Below are 18,368 nucleotides of genomic sequence, written 5' to 3'. Positions count from 1 at the left end.
TAGACCGTCATAGAAAAAACATAACTAATCAAAATGCACATTTGTGGAGCCCAGTCCCAACTAATAAATCCACATCAAAGTTCCTGTACCTAAGGTTAAGGGATCACCTACTATTCTTTCTATCCTGATTTGAGGATACCATTGGTCAGCCAACCTCATGCTTACCATTAGGCTCTTGAAATTTTTCAGGAAATAGGGGCAGTGACTCATCTGCCTATTTCTTGCTGGTGAGGACACTGTCATAAGGAACATCAGATAAGGAACCACAGATTTCTCCAAGGATAGTGAGTTCTGGAGGTCTTTAAAAAAAGGGATTGATTGTAGTGGTCAAGAGTTAACATTGCTAAGTTACCATCAGTTGAATTTTTGAGTATGGAATCTTGATGATGTTGGTTGTACTAGGGTATTAATTAAAAAGGACCAAAGACATAAGATAAAAACTGATCCATGAGAAAAAAGTTGTGGGTGCCTGTTGGTATAAGTAACATCAGAGATTAAGAGCACTGGTCATTCTTCCAAAGGTCCTGAGTTCAATTCCCAGCAACCACATGGTGACTCAACCATTTATAGTGGGATCTGGTGCCATTTTCTGGCATGTAGGTATACATATCGGCAGACTAGTTTGGAAGGAAGGAAGGAAGGAAGGAAGGAAGGAAGGAAGGAAGGAAGGAAAAAGAAAGAAAAGAAAAGAAAAAAGAAAAGAAAAGAAAAAATCTTAAAAAACCATCCCAAAGAAAACTTGTCTTACTTAATTCAATGTAAGCTATATTGTCTCTGCATCTGGTCCAGGAGAAGTAGAGCAACATTTTTTGCGTAACTATCTGAAAAGAAATCTGTTGATTTCTGGGACAAACCAATTTGATTGCCCATCAAGAGGAGGGACTAGGACTGAAATATTCAACAACATAAGGAATCAGAGGCTAACCAGGACCACACCTGTTTAAACAATGTTAGGAAAAAATATAGAAATATTTTTATGGGAGTCAATAAAGGATTTCTTTGATGAGGCCAGAGGTTGGAGTAGGTGGAGAAGATAAAGCTGGCAAGTTACCTGCTTTCCCATATGACTATGTGGGATTCACCTGGTTCTGTTTCTCCTACTTTTTAATTGGTCTCATACAATTCTGACAGTTACTAAGTGTGGCATTGCAGCAGGGCCTGCCATGATAAGAGCTTTCAAGGATGATAAACTGTGAATTAACACACAAGAAAAGAATGGAAAAAGACACAGGGCAAAAACTGTTTGTAAGCTAACTGTATAATTGCAGTTTGGGTTCACAAAATCTGTCTGTTCCAATGAAAGACTGTAAGAGAGTGAAAATGGTTACTTTTTTCGTGGAGTATCAATCAAGCAAAGAGAAAAGTCTGTTGTCTACTGTACAGATGATTTGCTGTTGAGTAATGGAAGGCTGCAATCAGGATGCTTGTCCCGTTTCTAATATGCAAACCTTGTCCTAGACATTGGAAATGGATATTGACAAGCAACAGAAAACAGTCCTTTCTCCCCTCAGAGCGACATCTTCTCTCATTTATATCTAAGAAAAAACTTTCAGAGAGGGAACCCTTGATGGTGAAAACCTACAACCTAATATTTTCAAATTTTAAATTATTTCATGATCTGCATGTTGCACTAAGACCAGACTGTAATGAATTTGATTCCCCACAGAATGTTTGAATCAATATTGATTCTATAAATGCTAAAGTCAATTAACTCACATGAATAAATACTTGGAACTGGGTTCTAATTTGTAGCTTTTGGAAGAGCTAGAGTTGTCCTTTAAGATATAAATATGTACATAAGAAACTTTTTACCCTTTTTCTTTTTTTTAACCTGCAAAGTAGATCAAGCATGAGGATGGCTACATAATTAACAGAGAAGGCTTAAACGTAAGGAATCTTGTAGAATTATTTTTCAGCCCTGATAAATGTGTCAATAAATTGTAGTATGGTATTCAAATTTTGGCTCCCATTCAGATACCAAGTATTTCCAACCCCAACTCATAATGGAGCTGGGCTTTATACAAAAGAAAACAAGCTGCCTCCTTTTGAAAGTGTCAAGGATATATTTGTCCTAGTTCTTTAGGATGCATCCCAATGGGCATCTGATGAGATGGAGATGGGCCCAATTCCCCATCTCTCTCCCCTCATGCTTGGACTATCCTCCCAAACATTCTAACATGAGCTCTACTATCAAGGAGTTTCTTCCTGAAAAGTGTGGTCCCACTTTTTAAGTGATTAAACCTGGTGTTTGAGTTTGCTAGTCCCTGACAACTCAGCTGGTGTCTGGTCAACAAATGGAGTTACTGCACTGTTTAGGGGCCAGGGGTCAACAGGCTTTTTGTAGAATACACTAAACCTGGGAGCATGCTTAGTGGCATAGTGCATGTCTAGTGTGTGCAGAACCCTGTTCTCAATTCCCATTACTACTGTTGCAAAACACACACAAACACATGCACACACACACACACACACACACACAGAGAGAGAGAGAGAGAGAGAGAGAGAGAGAGAGAGAGAGAGAGAGAGAGAGAGAGACTTTCTTTGGTCCTATGGTGGGTAAAGGCCCTTTCTGTGAAAGACTTCATACCTGAAATTGACCGAATGAACTCACATAAAGCTGGAAACAGAAAACCAGTCTACAAAACTGTTCTTTGATCTCTCCATGCATGCCATAGCATATGTGACCTAGGGGAACATTATGCACATGCACACATCATCATTTTCATCATCATCATCATCATCATCGTCGTCGTCGTCGTCATCATCATCATAAACAAAATATTTTAAAAAGAAAGCCCAAAGAATCCCAGTAGTAGGAGGGGGCAAGGAGACCCTGTAAAGGATGAAGACAGTTAAGGGTCACCACCCAGCAATAGCTTTCATAATAAATGGAAGTTGCTTCATTAAAAACAAATTGTAAAATTCCTAAAGAAAGTACCATACACCTAGAGTTGCTACCTATTGTTAGCTGCTATTTAAAAGGTTAGGCTGTATGTAGGAAGTACTAAGAAAATGATTCTAAAACAGTAAGCACAGGGTTAGTATGATGGGTCTTTCAATTTCTGGGACCTATAAGATGAGTTGCTATAACTTCTTTAAAGAAAAAAATTGTAAGTGTTGATGCCATTCTCATGCCAATACCACATGGTGCCAGGCATCTCAATGTGGGATATAAAACACAGTAAAACTATCTACTTTGGAACTATGTGTTATTAATTGTTGGGTCCTTACTTGGTTTTTGTAGACAGCCGATTCCTTACCAGAGCCTGTATGATGTGATTTATCCTGGGTCACAGGTTTTTCAGATGTTTCCATTGGGAACAACTTGAAGCTTCTTAGTCCAACATTGTGTTAACCTCTTTATACACTAAAGATTCAGAGATTCTTAGATAACATTCCATCAATGCATCACAATTCTTATTTATTATAGTTAAAATTGGTTCTTTTAAAAAAAATGCTAAGAATAACTCTGCTGTGTCATTGGATTAAACGTATGAAAAGCATCTTTGTATGTAATATATATGTATATATATATACATATTTACTTACATACATACATTCTACATACATACAGAAAAAAGCAACCTTGACATCATGTCTAGGTAGAGCTATAGTCAATTCCCTGCCCCTGAAGTCCCCATCCTGACTTTTAATGATCCTGCTAGGCCAGTTCTTATGTCACCTCTTTGAGCCTAACCTGTCTCAGGAATGCCTCACTCTCCAGTTCCAAGTCTCTAATGCTAAGCAGGTGGTGAGAGCCCAGGCACTGTTGATCAAATTTATCATGTCCAGCTCACCTTCCAGATTGAGAATCATGGACTATGTGACAACTACCTCTTCCCTTGGTCTGAAAACACCACCTACCCCAACCCTGAAATGTTTATAAAATGGGAATAGTCATCTCCAAACACCACTCACAGACTAGTGCACCAAAACCAATTTTGTGTAGTAATGATTAAAAAAAAAACCAAGGAAATATCTTTTGAGTTTAAACATATTTATTTTTTAAAAATCATGAAAATTAAATTCCTTTTCTTCAAGACCATTAGCTGGTGCTTCAGTTGAATATGAGTTGCTAAGCAACCCTCATTGATCAGAAATGACATGTCCACCCAACAGCATCTGAGACAGATCACCAGCATCATTGCCCACACACAGAGATATCAGGCACAAGTCATGACCAGGTTTCCATGTTAATATTCCTCAGAATATGGATATTCCGGGTGGTCAACAAAACTAAAATAGGAAATAAAAACAAACATACACTGTATGATATATTTTTACAATGTAAAGATGTGATATCTAGGAAGCTACAATAGAGGTGAAAGCTAACCAGTTTGTTCCCTGATTACTTGCAGAATGACATACTCTTTTAGTCCTTTACACTGTTGTATAGGAAATGTTTTTTAAATATCATTTATAATTTTTTAAATTAGGTCTATTTGCTTAGAACAGAAAACACAAAGACCAGTATTCATAAATATTTGTCTCTCTTAGCTTCATCTATGGATCAAAAAGAGAAGGGCCAAAAATCCTTTCCAACTTTTGTATCTAATAAAAGGAGAAAAGCATATGTCATCTTTAGTTCAAGGTAACTCTATAGACATTGAGCAACACAAAAATATCTTACCATGTATCATTTATGCCTACTATTTTCACTTATATTTGACTATTAGTAATTCATTAATTATTCAGTCTTTGACCTTCAAAAATACTGTATTGTATTAGATTGAGTTAGGAAAAGAATGTCATTGATAAAATGGGCTTCCATGTCCAAGGAGCTAACAGTATAATTTGTAGGACTCTATATACGTATAATACTCCAAAATATACAGTGCTAAACATTATTAATTGTTAAAATGTGGCAAGAAATATTTATTACTTATAACATTGATTCAATCACTCATTTATATCTCTTTTGTCAGCTTTATTCTGCTCCAGACTAACAAAAATAATAATAATCATGATAGATACCCCAATTTTACATTGTAGATTTTCTAATCCTCCTTCAATTTTTATCATATTTATTTCTACTAAGAATGAAAATTTTACAAGCAGAAAATAGAGAAATGATAACTAAATAGATAGATAGACAGACAGAGATGAATATGCACAAATGCACATATATGTACCTATATCCATTATTTCTTTGTCATCATTTATAATCAATGTCCATTATCAAATTTTGTAACCATGAGAACATAAAGGGAAACTAAAGATGTTTGAATGGGTTAATGTTCTTAAGCTTTTTCCTGAAGGTTCTCTTCGTACTTTTGAGCATGACTTTGAAAACTTTCTCTGTATTTTGTGCTGACACATCCCATTACAAATATTTGGAAACAAATGTTATATTAATTGTCTCCATGGGAAACTTGCTACAGACAAGCAGAGCATTTAGTTTCTGAAACATCATGAATGAAAGAGGGAGGGAGCTACTTGACTAAAACAAATTGAGGTAAGGTGTTTGTCAGCATGACTTACAACTCAGCTGGAAGATAGCGAAAATTTTTGTTCAGGCCATCTAGGGTTTTCATGTCCTCTGGAGACAACTGAAATTCAAAAACCTGTCAGAAAAACAAAGACATTAGCTTTTGAATGAATTGTGTTTTTATGACTCAAAGGCAATGTAAATGTATGTTCCAAAAATGATGAATATTGTTTACCAAAACATTCCTGGTTAATCAATACCAAGTAAAAATGAAAAAAAAATGTTTTTGAGATTTGTTAAAATTGCACAATACTACAAATAAGAGCTAATCTCAAGAGTAGCTTGTGAAGAAAAAAAAATGTTGACATCATCCAAAGTTAGATAGTTTCCAAAAAAACTTGAGCAAAATTTCAAAACACATCACACAAATCAGTGATTTGCATGGGGCGCTAGATTTATGTAACCCAACATTAAACAATTAACATGTAAACAACACTTTTTCAACAGTAGGTAAGCCAAGACTTGTTTAAATTCATGTGAGACAAAAGAGCTAGCTCTAAAAAGGATCTTTTCATTTAAATTTGAGACACTAACTTTAAAATTATTTTCATTAACTACTCACATCTCAAAACATATGCAGTATTAAGTCCTTCGGTATCTTAAAAATATGAAGACAGAGAAATAAGGAGGAAGAGACATGGAGATTTGTTAATAGGAAAAGGAACTGAGAAATGAAATAACACAAAACTTTGGTAAAAGTAGACTCTTGTCTGACAAATGAAAAGATGTGATGGTCAATCACATAGTGAAGTGTGAAGACTGTGCTAGGTCCTCTTTGTTCATAAAACAATAAAAAAAATAAATAAATTAATTAATTAATTAAATTGTAAGTTGGTAATTTAGCAAACACTTCAGAATTTACATAACAATTACTATTAAGGCTATGTAAGTGCAGCAGACTGATTATAATGCACATTTCTTAGTCAGCACACTAATGAAGTGTTTTCACTCTTTCACCCATGGAGGTGATACCAACTTCCTACCCCTTGAGTCTTGGCTGCTGTGTAACTTGTACTGGACACTTGAACTTAACGATGCACTGGTTCATCAACTCTGTACTTGTCATAAAAGTGTTTCACTCTATTGGTTTAGCGATAAGTGCAGGGGTAAAACCTGGGAGACTTGTCAGTTGTATAAACCCTATAGAAATTGAGGAAAAGCTCAATCAGTCTGAGCATGAGAGGCCTCATCATCCTAAATATTTGCCTTCAGGTCCTCAATAATATGTGAAGGGACCCACTACATATGGATAATTTTCTCTGAGTTCAGGCTAAATTACTGCAAATTTTTAAATAAAAAAATATCAAGGTAAATAAATGTTTTTTGTGTAAAACTTCTACTTAAGAATGATTTCTTTAGTAAGTGCTAATATTTTGTACTATAATAAAGTATACTTACTTTATATTTATTATATGTAATATATATTTTTTGCTATGATAAAGTATAAAAATCTTAATTTTTTAAAAAATTAACTTAGGTAAATGAATACAACTGGAACATACAATTTATATATAGAGAAATATATATACAACTGGAACATACAATTTATATATATATATGAATATTAGAATATTTGAGCATGCAGGGAATTAAACATAAAACCATAGAAATTTCTAGAATCAAAGTTACTCAGTTCAGATCCCTCATTAGAGAAAATAAAAAATGTCTGTGGGAAAGGTAGGTAGTACTTGGGTGACAAAGCAAACCAAATTCTATATTGTTTCCAACACTAAATCTGTCAAGTCATCCTGCTCTCTATGTTGTAGACAAGACATTTCTCAATGCACTTCAAAGCTTACATGCGTAAGAAATGCTAAAGATATGGAGACGATCTCAAAAATATTCTGAAAGATTTGAAGGAAGCAAGCATATGGGAGATACTATGTAAGAACGCTGAGGACCAGAGCTCATCACCTTCAAATTCTCTTTCATTTCATTCTCTTTGAAACTCTGGGCCAGGGTCACAACCCCACGCTGAATCAGGTATCTAAGTGCAATCAGGGCAGGACTGCGCTTGTTCTTTTTGGCCACATCACAGAGAACTGGATCATTCAAGAGAACTGGAGAGTTTTGGTCCACCCTAGAAGGAAAGAAAAAATAAGCTTATGAGGCCAAGTTTTGTGTTTTGCTATGGTGCTTCAAAACACAGTAAGGGTATGATGGTTAAACTGGGTGTGATGGTTATGGATAATTGTCAACTGGACAGAGTCTAGAATAATCTGCAAGATGGGCCTCTGGGATGTCTGTGGGGGATTATTTTATTATAAAAATTGATGTGGAAAGAGCTGCTTTAATTATGGGTGGGACCACTTTCCTGAACAGGGGATCCTGCATTGTAACAAATGGAGAGAGTATTCTGAGCATTACTGTTCAATCATCATTCTCTGTTTCTTGACTGTATTGAGAATTGACCATTTGCTTCACGTTCCTGACACCTTGATCTCCCATGAATTCTTGCATTGTGAATTGTATGAAGCTCTTTCTCCCTTAGGTTGCTTTTGTAAGAGTATTTTATCAGAGCAACAGGAAAAGAAACTAAGATATTGCTTCACCAGGTCCCTCTAAAGAAAGATCCCCCTCTCCCTGAGAACTGAGTGTTCTGATACAAATTGACAGTCTTGCTTGACAGGTTTACCCTTTTTATCTTATTACCATTCTTTGTATCTTTGGGTTCCCAGAGCACCATAAGCCACGAGAACAATGTCTTTTGATTTGCAGTAATCCAGTAGCTTACTCTGGTTCAAATAAAGATGACATTCAACCTATGATAGAATATGAGAGAAAGATACCTGATTATTTTTTCAAATGTTCATATTATAATGAATGAAAATGCTTAAAATCTTGGTTATGAATGTTAATATCAGCTTTGATACACTGCTAGGAAGAGTCTTTCAGAGGCCCTCTGTGTTAGGCTCCTGTATTTTTACTTATTTTCTCCTATGTCCAATGCCCATCTCATTTGTCTTTATAAGTGAGGAATGATCATCTTACCCTGGGTCTTCTTTCTTGTTTATCATTTTTAGGTGTATAGATTTCATTGTGTTTATCATATCTTATAGGTCTATATAAGTGAGTATATACCATGTGTGTCTTTCCCCTTCTAGGATACCTCACTCAGAATGATCTTTCCTAGAACCCACCATTTGCCTGCAAATTTCATGATTTTCTCATTTTTGATTGCTGAATAGTATTCCATTGCATAAACGTACCACAATTTCTGTATCCATTCCTCCATTGATGGATATCTGGGCTGTTTCCAGGTTCTGGCTATTACAAATAAAGCTGCTACAAACATGGTTGAGCAAATGTCCTTATTGTGTACTTGAGCCTCTTTTGGATATATGCCTAGGAGTGGTATAGTTGGGTCTTGAGGAAGCACCATTCCTAATTATGTGAGAAAGGACCAGATTGATTTCCAAAGTAGTTGTACCAGTTTACATTCCCATCAACAATGGAAGAGGCTTCCCCTTTCTCCACAACCTCTCCAGCATGTGCTGTCACTTGAGTTCTTGATTTTAGCCATTTCGATGGGTGCAAGGAGAAATTCCAGGGTCGTTTTGATTTGCATCTCTCTGATGGCTAAAGATGTTGAGCATCTCTTTAAGTGTTTCTCTGCCATTCTATATTCCTCTACAGAGAATTCTCTGCTAATACTCATAACCAAACCCTTGGCAGAGTGCAGGGAATCATTTGAAAGAAGGTAGAGTTAGTATGATGTGGAGAGGATAGGAGCTCCACAGGGACCAAATTTATCTGGGCACAGGGGTCTTATATGAGATTGTTTATCCATCCAAGGACCATGTATGGATATAACCTAGAAACTCTGCTCAGATGTAGCCCATGGTGGTTCTGTAAACAAGTGGGTTGTCCTAGTAAGGGGAACAGGGACTATTTCTGACATGAACTCAATGGCAGGCTCTTTGACCTCCCCACCTGCCAAGGGAGGAGCAGCCCTGTTGGGCCACAGAGGAGGACTTTTCAGCCAGTCCTGAAGATACCTGATAAAACAGGGTCAGATGAAATGGGAGAAGGTCCTACCCTATCAGTGGACTTGGAAAGGGACAGAGAGGAGATGAAGGAGGGAGGGTGGTGTTGGGAGGGAATGAGGAAGCAGGATATAGCTGGGATACAGAGTTAATTAAATGTAACTAATAATAAAAATAAAATGCTTAGAGCCAATACAGTAGAATAAGAAAATCACATGCAATATACCATTTGAATTAAAAAAAAAAACTGTTCCATTTTTTCTTAAAAGACAAATCTAATTCGCAATCAATATTCTGATAACATTTGACTAGGCAAGTTTTGTGTCAAAAAAAAAATAGCTGTCAGCAAGATGGTTTAGTGGGTGAAGACTCCAGCTGCTAAGCTTAATAAAATCAAAAGGAAGGACCATAATAACATGGTGATAAGCATAAACTCCACACAAGTCCTGGCCACTGCATAAATTTTATTTTAACTCAATTTTTCAGCCAACTCTCCCATGTCTGCTCATTATTCTCATTTCAGGGAGGTCACTTTCCCCTGCCCTCAACTTCTGTCTGACAGCAACTCTAAATCTCCACATTTATTGTCAGTAGGGCTCTATAGAATATCCCCATTCTTACCAATACTTTAATAGTCCAAGGCTAAATTTTGAATCCTCCATGTTTTTTGAAACAGTGATACTGCTCTTAGAATCTTTTTTCCACAAAATGAAAATCACAAGGGCAGATCACAAATAAAATGGGAGTCAGGCAGTATAGAAGTGAGGAAAAGCATGAGAGATGGAGAAGGAAGGTGGGTCCTCACCTGGTTGCAGACAGGTTTGTACTTAAGTCCTGGTTTATTTAGGATTCTTTCTAGCTGCTTGTGGTTAAAGTTGGACACCCCAATGGACTTGACCAATCCTGCATCCTTACACTTCTCCAATGCCTGGTGATATGAAAGAGGTTATGAAGGGTCATACTTACAATTGACTACATCAATATAAACAGAATTATGGAACAGTTACAGGAAAAACCTTCTAGATCTAGACACATAGTAGAACATTTGCCAGTGTGTACAGGAGCCTAAATTTGATCACAGGCATTAAAAAAGGTGGGAAAGTGTGTTTTTGCCTAAATGATCAGTGGATTTAAATAAAGCAGTCAAGATGATGATGATAAGAAAGAGGAAGATGCCAGCCAAAGAGAAATTTCCATAACATTGCTAGAAAAATAGAGGATATTACTACATAAGATGGCAAAATATTCATATGCCTCCTGTGCTAAGACCTTCTTCATTTCCTTCCCTTACATTTTAGTAATACATTTCTCCCCTTCCACTCCAGGTAATATGGATGTGTGCAAATCAATTTCCATACCCAAGGGAAAATGAGCTGATTCTCCCTCTCTTTGCTTGCTTTATTGTCCTTTTGAAAAATACTCACCTCCCATGTGTCACAGAAATCCACTGAGTCCAATAGAAATTTTCCTTCATTATCTGACGGAAAATCATCATCCCCTGCCTGGAAGGCAAGCAGTTGTTACAATCTCACAGAAACATGGATTTTGCCTATAATAATGTTTCTAAGACTACCTTGGAGGAGCTGGACATATTGTTCAGTGATTAAACTCTGACTGCTCTCTGAGTACTTGGGTTTAATTCTCAGAATCTATATAGTGGGTCACAACTACCTGTAATTCCAGTCCCATGGGACCTAATAACCACATCTGGCCTCCACAAGTACCCAGCATGCACCGATTGCACAGACATACACACAAGAAAACACCCATACATATTAAACAAAAAATATAGCTGTAAAAGAATATCTTGGAAATAAGACAGCAGCCATTAAGTGATGAGACATCATTCTGTATACTGTATTTGCAAAGTGATATGCATGTAGAGTTGTAAAAATTATGTTTTCCAGACTAGTTTGCTGCATTCTCATATATTAACTATATAAATAAAGAGCTTCTTTCTTATAACTGTTCTTCCTGAAATTATAATTAATCATATTATTTCCCTTCTTCTTTCTCCTACCTCCAGTTTCTCCCATGCATGCCCTTGCTATCCCTAAAATTCATGGCCTCTCTTTCTTTAATTGTTACACACACACACACACACACACACACACACACAAATACATAATTACTACACTTAAAATATATTTTCAAGCACTAAATGAGACTTTTTAGTGGACTTACATTATTTTGTATACTCTTTATTTTGGGAAAAAGGAAATGCTTCATGTTCATTGGGAAATCCAGTCATTTCATGGCCTTTACCTCCAGGAAAAATTATATCAGTCCTCATTGAGAATAAATTATGAATATGAATACATGTTAGCCTAAGAGCAGGCATGTGAGCCAATGATGGCCAGTCAGGACTGTACAGGATTAATTTTGGCAGGAAAAGTTGCAAAGAAGCAATAAAGCATTAATGACATTGAAGCTGAAACTGTCTTGAACCACTTTTGCTTCCAGGAGAGAAAACAAGACAAGACTGCAAACATGTAGCAGTACAAATGTAAAAGATGTGTAAATACAAGTTTTTCTGGAGGTTAGTTTTAATCTGTGATTTTGAATATTGCTCGGGCACCTCATTTTGTAATCCCTTAAATTCTTTGTGTAACCCTCTCAGAAGTTTAGTAACATATAAATTATATAAAATTATAATAGAAACGTATCTCAACCATCCATAAAAATGATACCCATGTCCCCATACAAAGATATATACATTTGACAATACAAATCACTTACCTTCATTGGCACTGGGTAATGCATAACGTAAAGGTCAACATAGTCCAGCTGAAGGCTTTTCAGTGATCTTTCTAAAGCAGGCCGGACCAGCTCTGGTCGAAAGCAAGTGCACCAAAGCTGCAGAGGTTGAAGAATGGAAGTTGTGCTGGATTAATGGAGTATCCAAATATGCATATTCATTTATCCTAATCCTGAGATATTTTTTAAATTTGAAGGAAAGTAATAGTCATTCCTTTTAACCCAGGATTTATTTTACTCTTACTTAAGAAAGTGAACTCAGCTATAGTTTGATTTTTTTTGTTTGTTTTTTGGTTATTGTTGGCTCATTTATTGAACAATAAAAAAATTAATCAAGAAATAAAATACATACTAAGAATAACTTCCAAGAAGTCAATTATCTTTATATAGATTTTAATCTGCCATTATTTTTCTTTACCCAGTGTACAATTGATACCTTTAACCAGCTTCTCATCCAGTAATATAATTTTCACTTCCTTATGTTATTTTTTTACATAATCTGCACACTTGCATACCATAAAAATTATACCTTTGTAGTGATGAACATGTCTTCTCTCTTTATAACTCCAGCTTTAATCTTGCTTTGAATGGCCTGTCCTATCTCCTCTTCTACTTGGTAGGCAAAAGCAGTATCAATATGGCGGAAGCCAGCATCTATAGCTAGATTTGCAGCCTCCAGTGACTTACTCTTGGGAACCTAGAGGGGGAACCAAAGGAGGTATTTAGAGATACATGTCCTGAGAGATAGCTCAGAGTGAGCCTAGCAGAAAGTTTACTAGACAAGAAAATAATTTTGTTTTTCAAAGTCATGTTCAGACCACTTGTTAGGCAAGAGCCTTGTCCTCTGATCCTTGAATTCCTGTTTTCTATTCTATAAATCACAATGAAATTTCCAGAAATCTAATATATGTCACAGAAAACTATCTTCACAGGATCAATGTTTGCCTATATTTTGGCCCACATTTGAGGTAATAGGCCAAAAACTACTTTCTTGTGGTCTTTCTTAATTGATAGCATGACTATCCCAACCAAGAACCATTTTATACCCATGTAATCCTGCTTACTTACTGGCACTGATGAAGGCCAAGCTCACCCTGGTTTCAGTGGTTTGCTAGACTCGTGCTCTATTATGTAACAGGGTGACAAAGCAATATGAACACAAGGAAGTCTGCTTGGGTCAAAATACACTTATACAGACACTCCTCCTTGCCCCCAGATAAGACACTGTCACAGAGGAGTGAGAAAGCAAAGATCACAGATACCAGGCAAGGCCAGGTTAATAATAGAGACTTTGACAAAGAAAAGCACCCCATGTAGTCTTTCTACATATCCATTCTCTTTGTCTGACAATCCTAAATACAGACAGGAGAAAAGCTATGCTAAGTGGATTACATAAGTCATGTTGAAAATTATTGATTTGGGGTGTCAGCCCCTTCAACGAAAGATTATTTGTTTTTAAAAGAAATGACTAGAATTAAAATTAATATTATTGCCTGACTAGGTTGTTTGTTTGTTTGTTTTGTTTGTTAGAGGTTCAGGGACTGAGATGTCTCACTCATTAAAGTGATTGCAAACAATGATCAGAATCTTAGATCAGAACACCAGTACTCATGTAAAAACAGAGTATTTGACGGTAGTATATGCATTTAATCCTATTTCTTGAGTAGACAGTCAGCATAGCTCAATGGCCTGCCAAAATAGCTGTCACTGAATTACAATCACCATGGGAGACCCTGCCTCACAAAAGTAAAGTGAGAGTAATGGAGGAACACTTTGACAACTAGCATCCACACATGGTACACAAACACACAAACACATACACAATCACACTACACATACAAAGGGTTTAAAAAAGTAAATAGACTACCTTTTCTGATTATTTTAAGAACTTCTACAATTATCTTTTTACATTGAAACACAGTGTTGAAACACAGTGACTAAAAATCTGGCTTCTACCACTTTTTCTGGATACCAACCCTGACAAACCTAAGAATAAGGCCACTCTGTGAGTTACCAACATTTTAGTAGTGGCCTTGACCTGGTTCTGTTTTTTTTTTTTTTTTGTTTTTTGTTTTTTGCAACTTTGCAAAATTAGCAATTCCTATATAAATTTCTAGATTTCTCTGAATTTATGCATATATTCAGATTGGATATATGCACAAATCTAACAGAAAGGAAATATACAAATCTGAAGTTAAGGTAAATGGTCCTTTGTCACACAATCAGAAGATCTCAGGATGATTACAAAATAAGAAAGTCCATCCAGGTTAGCAAACAGTCCACCTTGATGTTTTTAGTTCTTAGGACCACCGTGCTCTAAATTCAACATACATTAATGAAGACCTTCACTTATGCAGAGTTACCTTTACTAGGTCCTCCTTCTCCCCATTATAATGATGCACTATAAATTCCAGTAAGTTTTCCACAGTTAAGAATTATACCTGGGAGACTTCACTTAGCTGTGGTACAACATACACTGTGAAATGCTGAAGGCTACCCCAAACCTAAGTGTTCCTCAAGTATTTGTTTCATGCATTAGTCCACAGCAGTGGTTCTCAACCCTCCTAACGCTGCGACTTGTTGACTCATTAATACATTCCTCATGCTATAATGACCCCCGACCACAAAATTATTTTTGTTCCTACTTCATAAATGTAATTTTGCCACTGCTATAATCTTAATGTAAATATCGTATATCAAGGAAAGCTGATATGCAACTCCTGTGAAAAGGGTTGTTTGACCCTCAGAAGGGTCATGACCCACAGTCTGAAAATCAAAGAAAGACATCCTGAATTATGATCCTGAATTATCCTATATATCCTGCATTTTGCCTTTTTAAAAGGAAAAATGATGTTGTGTATTTTAGACATACACAAAGAAGTCCCCTTGCAAACTGTGACCAAGAAAGATGACAGACAATCCAGTGACTTTCTTATCTTTTATTAAGCTGAGAAACATAGATACAGGAAGAGCATAGTGGCCAAAATTGTTAGTCATAGGTCTGTCCCTTTAAGCCTAGAGCTCACAGCCTGAAGATTCACACCAGCTCACTCTTAGAGCTGACAGACCCCAAATGGAAACAAATTCAAGGCAGGTCTAAGCCAGAAAAGCAAATTCATGAAAAAAGACATGGCCACATCCTGCCAGGCTCAGATTCCTAGTGACAGCAAGAATCACAAGAAAAATAAACAAACTTTCTCCCTGTCCTGGAATTCCATCACTTAGTTAGTGCAAATGTCCCAGTGAAACTGAGGCATGTACCTTGTAGTTACATTATCTACTGCTATAACACCCACCCTCAAATAAAATATTTTAAGAATTAGGCCTTTCATTTGTTCCCCATTAAGCACACCTCCCTGATGGCTCACGGTGAGCAGGGATCTTTTCCCACAGACATGCAAGCATGAATATAGACCCTGTTCTTCTGTCTGAATCCTGACTCGGCCTATCCAGGGAACCAGCTCAGTCTTCTACCACAGCCACTAATTGCAGCTGCTGCTGTAAAATATATTTAACAGGAATAATCAACAAGTACAGAAACAATCAGACCCGGATGCAGGGCAAGCAATCTGCCATTTCGTACACAGAACAGCTTTAGCCTGGAGATACTGAGAATCATGAATTCCTACCTCTCTGGGTTTATAGGTGCCAAAGCCCAAGGCAGGAATGAAGTAGCCATCGTTTAGTTTGACACGCTGCTGTTTGGAACTCATTGTTTCAAAAGAAATGGAACTTTTTGCTCCTCTGGCTAAGCAGATTCTTCGGCTTCCCTGAAGCAGAAGTCATATTTCCACTTGCTGACTCACTGTTAACAAGTGGCACTCCCTTTTAGGTTAATCATTCCTAATCTCTGGCTAATGTTTAACTATTTCAAACACAGGGCTAATTAATTAATCAGTGCTACTGTCTGGTTAATAGTTAAACAATACTGATGTGTGCCTACTATTTAAATACTACTACTGACAACCAACAGAATGGGAGGAGGCAAAAAAGTTAAAGCAATATTCCACATGTAATAAAGGAAGCCACTCATTTTCATATGAAAATGATTTTATTTGTTTTTTAACTTTTTTTTTGCAAATTATTCTCTTTTCATTAATTTATTTAATTACTTTAGAGGCTGATCACAGGCCCCTGTCTCCTCTCCTCCCAGTCCCACACTCACACTCCCTAACCCCTCCACTTCTCTGAGAAGGGAACCTCCCCACCATGAGTACCAATCCTCCTTGGCATCTCAAGTCACAGCAAGACTAAGTTTATCTTCTCCCACTGAGGCCAGACAAGACATCCCAGCAACGAGAAAGAAATCCAGAGACAGGCAACAGAGTTAGAGAGAGCCCTTACTTCAATTGTTAGAGGACACACATGACAACCAAGCTGCACATCTGCTACATATATGTAGAGGATCTAGGTCCAGCCCATGCATGCTCTTTAGTTGGCGGTTCAGTCTCTGTGAGCCCCCAAGGATCCTGGGTTAGCTGCTTCTGTAGGTCTTCTTGTGGTATCCTTGAACTCTCCAGCTCCCTCAATCCTTCCTCCCATTCTTCCACAAGACTCCCTGTGCTCTGCCTATTGTTTAGCTGTGGGTCTCTGCATTTGTTTCCATCAGCTGTTGTAAAAGCATCTCAGAAGACGGTTATGCTAGGCTCCTGTCTGCAGACATAGCAGATATCATTAATAGTGTTAGGAGTTGATTCTTTCTTATTGAGTGGGTCTCAAGTTGGGCCAGTCATTGGTTGTCCTTTCCCTCAGTCTCTACTCCATGTTCATCATTTCCCATAGGCAGGACAAATTTTGTGTTGAGAGTTGTATTGGTGAGTTGGTATCCCCCGCCCATCACAGGAAGTCACACATGGCTACAGGAAATGGCAATTTCAGGCTCCATGTACCCTGCTTCTAGGAGTCTCAGGTAGGGTCACCAACATAGACCCCCAAAAGCCTCCACTATTCCCAGAGAAGCCTCCCCTCCACCAAATTTCCTTCTTTCTATTAGTCCTCCCCTCTTTCTGCATCTGATCCTCACCCCTGTTCTCATCTTCACCCCCTCTCCTACCCAGTTACTTCTCTTCATCTACTTCAGATTTTTATTTTATTTCCTTTATGAGTAAGATTCAAGCAACTTTCTTGGAGTCCTCCATGAAGGATAAATTTTAAATAAAGTGTTATTGTGGTTCCTGAATAACAAGACCCCAAAAGACCACCACCAGGAGTCAAGTCCTTTGCAAAATACATGAGGATCTTTTTATTATAAGCTACAGCATGGGCTTATACACAATCACCCTCACCTCTGAAGCAGTGAGAGCTGAGAACCCCATGCTCAGGATAGTTGGGAGATTTAAAGAGTCTGGTACCTCCCAGTATGCCCAAACCATGGAGATTCCGGCCTGGCAAGCACCTATTGGTCAAAACACAAAAGGGGATGTTGCATTTTTTATTGATTGGCTATAGAAAGGCCCCCAAACCATTAAGGAGCTACCATACACCATGTGAGCATACTCAAAGAATGGAGAAACCACTATTGATACTTAAAATATTTTGAGGCTCAAAATGATCAACAATTAAAATTGAAAAGGTTAATCTCTTTTTTTAATTTCTCACTACAATTTTTTTCACTGTATTTTTTTATTGTCATTGTCACAAGTACAATCCTAAAATCCATACAGTAAAGGGGACAGCACAGGATAGTGCTTAGTGGTTGATAAACTCTTGGCAGCTACTGGATGTTATTTTGCCACATGTAAGAAGACTTAGACATTTCATAGGTAAGTTTAAAATATTCATTTAATTTGTTAAATGTTTGTGTCTATATGCTGGTTGTGCCAGAAGAAAGTGTTTAATCACATGGAGATGTAGTAACCAGCGTTCCTATGAAACCTAGCTTTGCATATGGTTGCTGGGATACAAAGTCTGGTCCCTTGACACCTAGCTTTGCATATGGTTGCTGGGATACAAAGTCTGGTCCCTTGACCTCACAAAAATCATCCAAACAGTGCACCACCTCTCCAAGACCTGATTTTTAGATAAATGTAAATAAGATGTCAAAATGTAAATCAGTGTTTTATAATTTATGGCTTCATTCGACATTTCTGGAAGAACTAAACTGAAAATAATCAAATTACTCTCAGTTTTTGAGTGGA

The 18,368-nt window shown here is 37.1% G+C and overlaps 2 protein-coding genes across 3 annotated transcripts in view; one reads left to right on the top strand and one right to left on the bottom strand.

The window, feature by feature from the left end:
* LOC132649330 (aldo-keto reductase family 1 member C1-like) overlaps positions 1-18,368 on the top strand; it is a 298,798-nt gene that overhangs the window by 88,025 nt on the left and 192,405 nt on the right. The gene's annotated exons all lie outside the window — the stretch shown is intronic.
* LOC132649301 (aldo-keto reductase family 1 member C13) lies at positions 3,981-16,045 on the bottom strand. 2 transcript variants are annotated; one of them, XM_060372942.1, is made up of 9 exons: positions 15,861-16,045; positions 12,761-12,928; positions 12,214-12,330; positions 10,899-10,976; positions 10,280-10,402; positions 8,141-8,250; positions 7,403-7,568; positions 5,482-5,564; positions 3,981-4,236 (listed from the first exon to the last, which is right to left on the bottom strand). In XM_060372942.1, the coding sequence occupies exons 1-9, from the start codon at positions 15,942-15,944 to the stop codon at positions 4,194-4,196; spliced, it is 972 nt and encodes a 323-aa protein (XP_060228925.1). In that variant the 5' UTR covers positions 15,945-16,045; the 3' UTR covers positions 3,981-4,193. The 2 variants fall into 2 exon arrangements, with proteins under 2 accessions (XP_060228925.1, XP_060228926.1); XM_060372943.1 differs by lacking the exon at positions 10,280-10,402 and having other exon boundaries at positions 15,861-16,032.

The sequence above is a fragment of the Meriones unguiculatus genome, chromosome 19 (assembly GCF_030254825.1).
Source record: "Meriones unguiculatus strain TT.TT164.6M chromosome 19, Bangor_MerUng_6.1, whole genome shotgun sequence".
In the NCBI taxonomy this organism is placed as follows: Eukaryota; Metazoa; Chordata; class Mammalia; order Rodentia; family Muridae; genus Meriones; species Meriones unguiculatus.
This window is presented reverse-complemented; position numbering and strand designations above follow the sequence as displayed.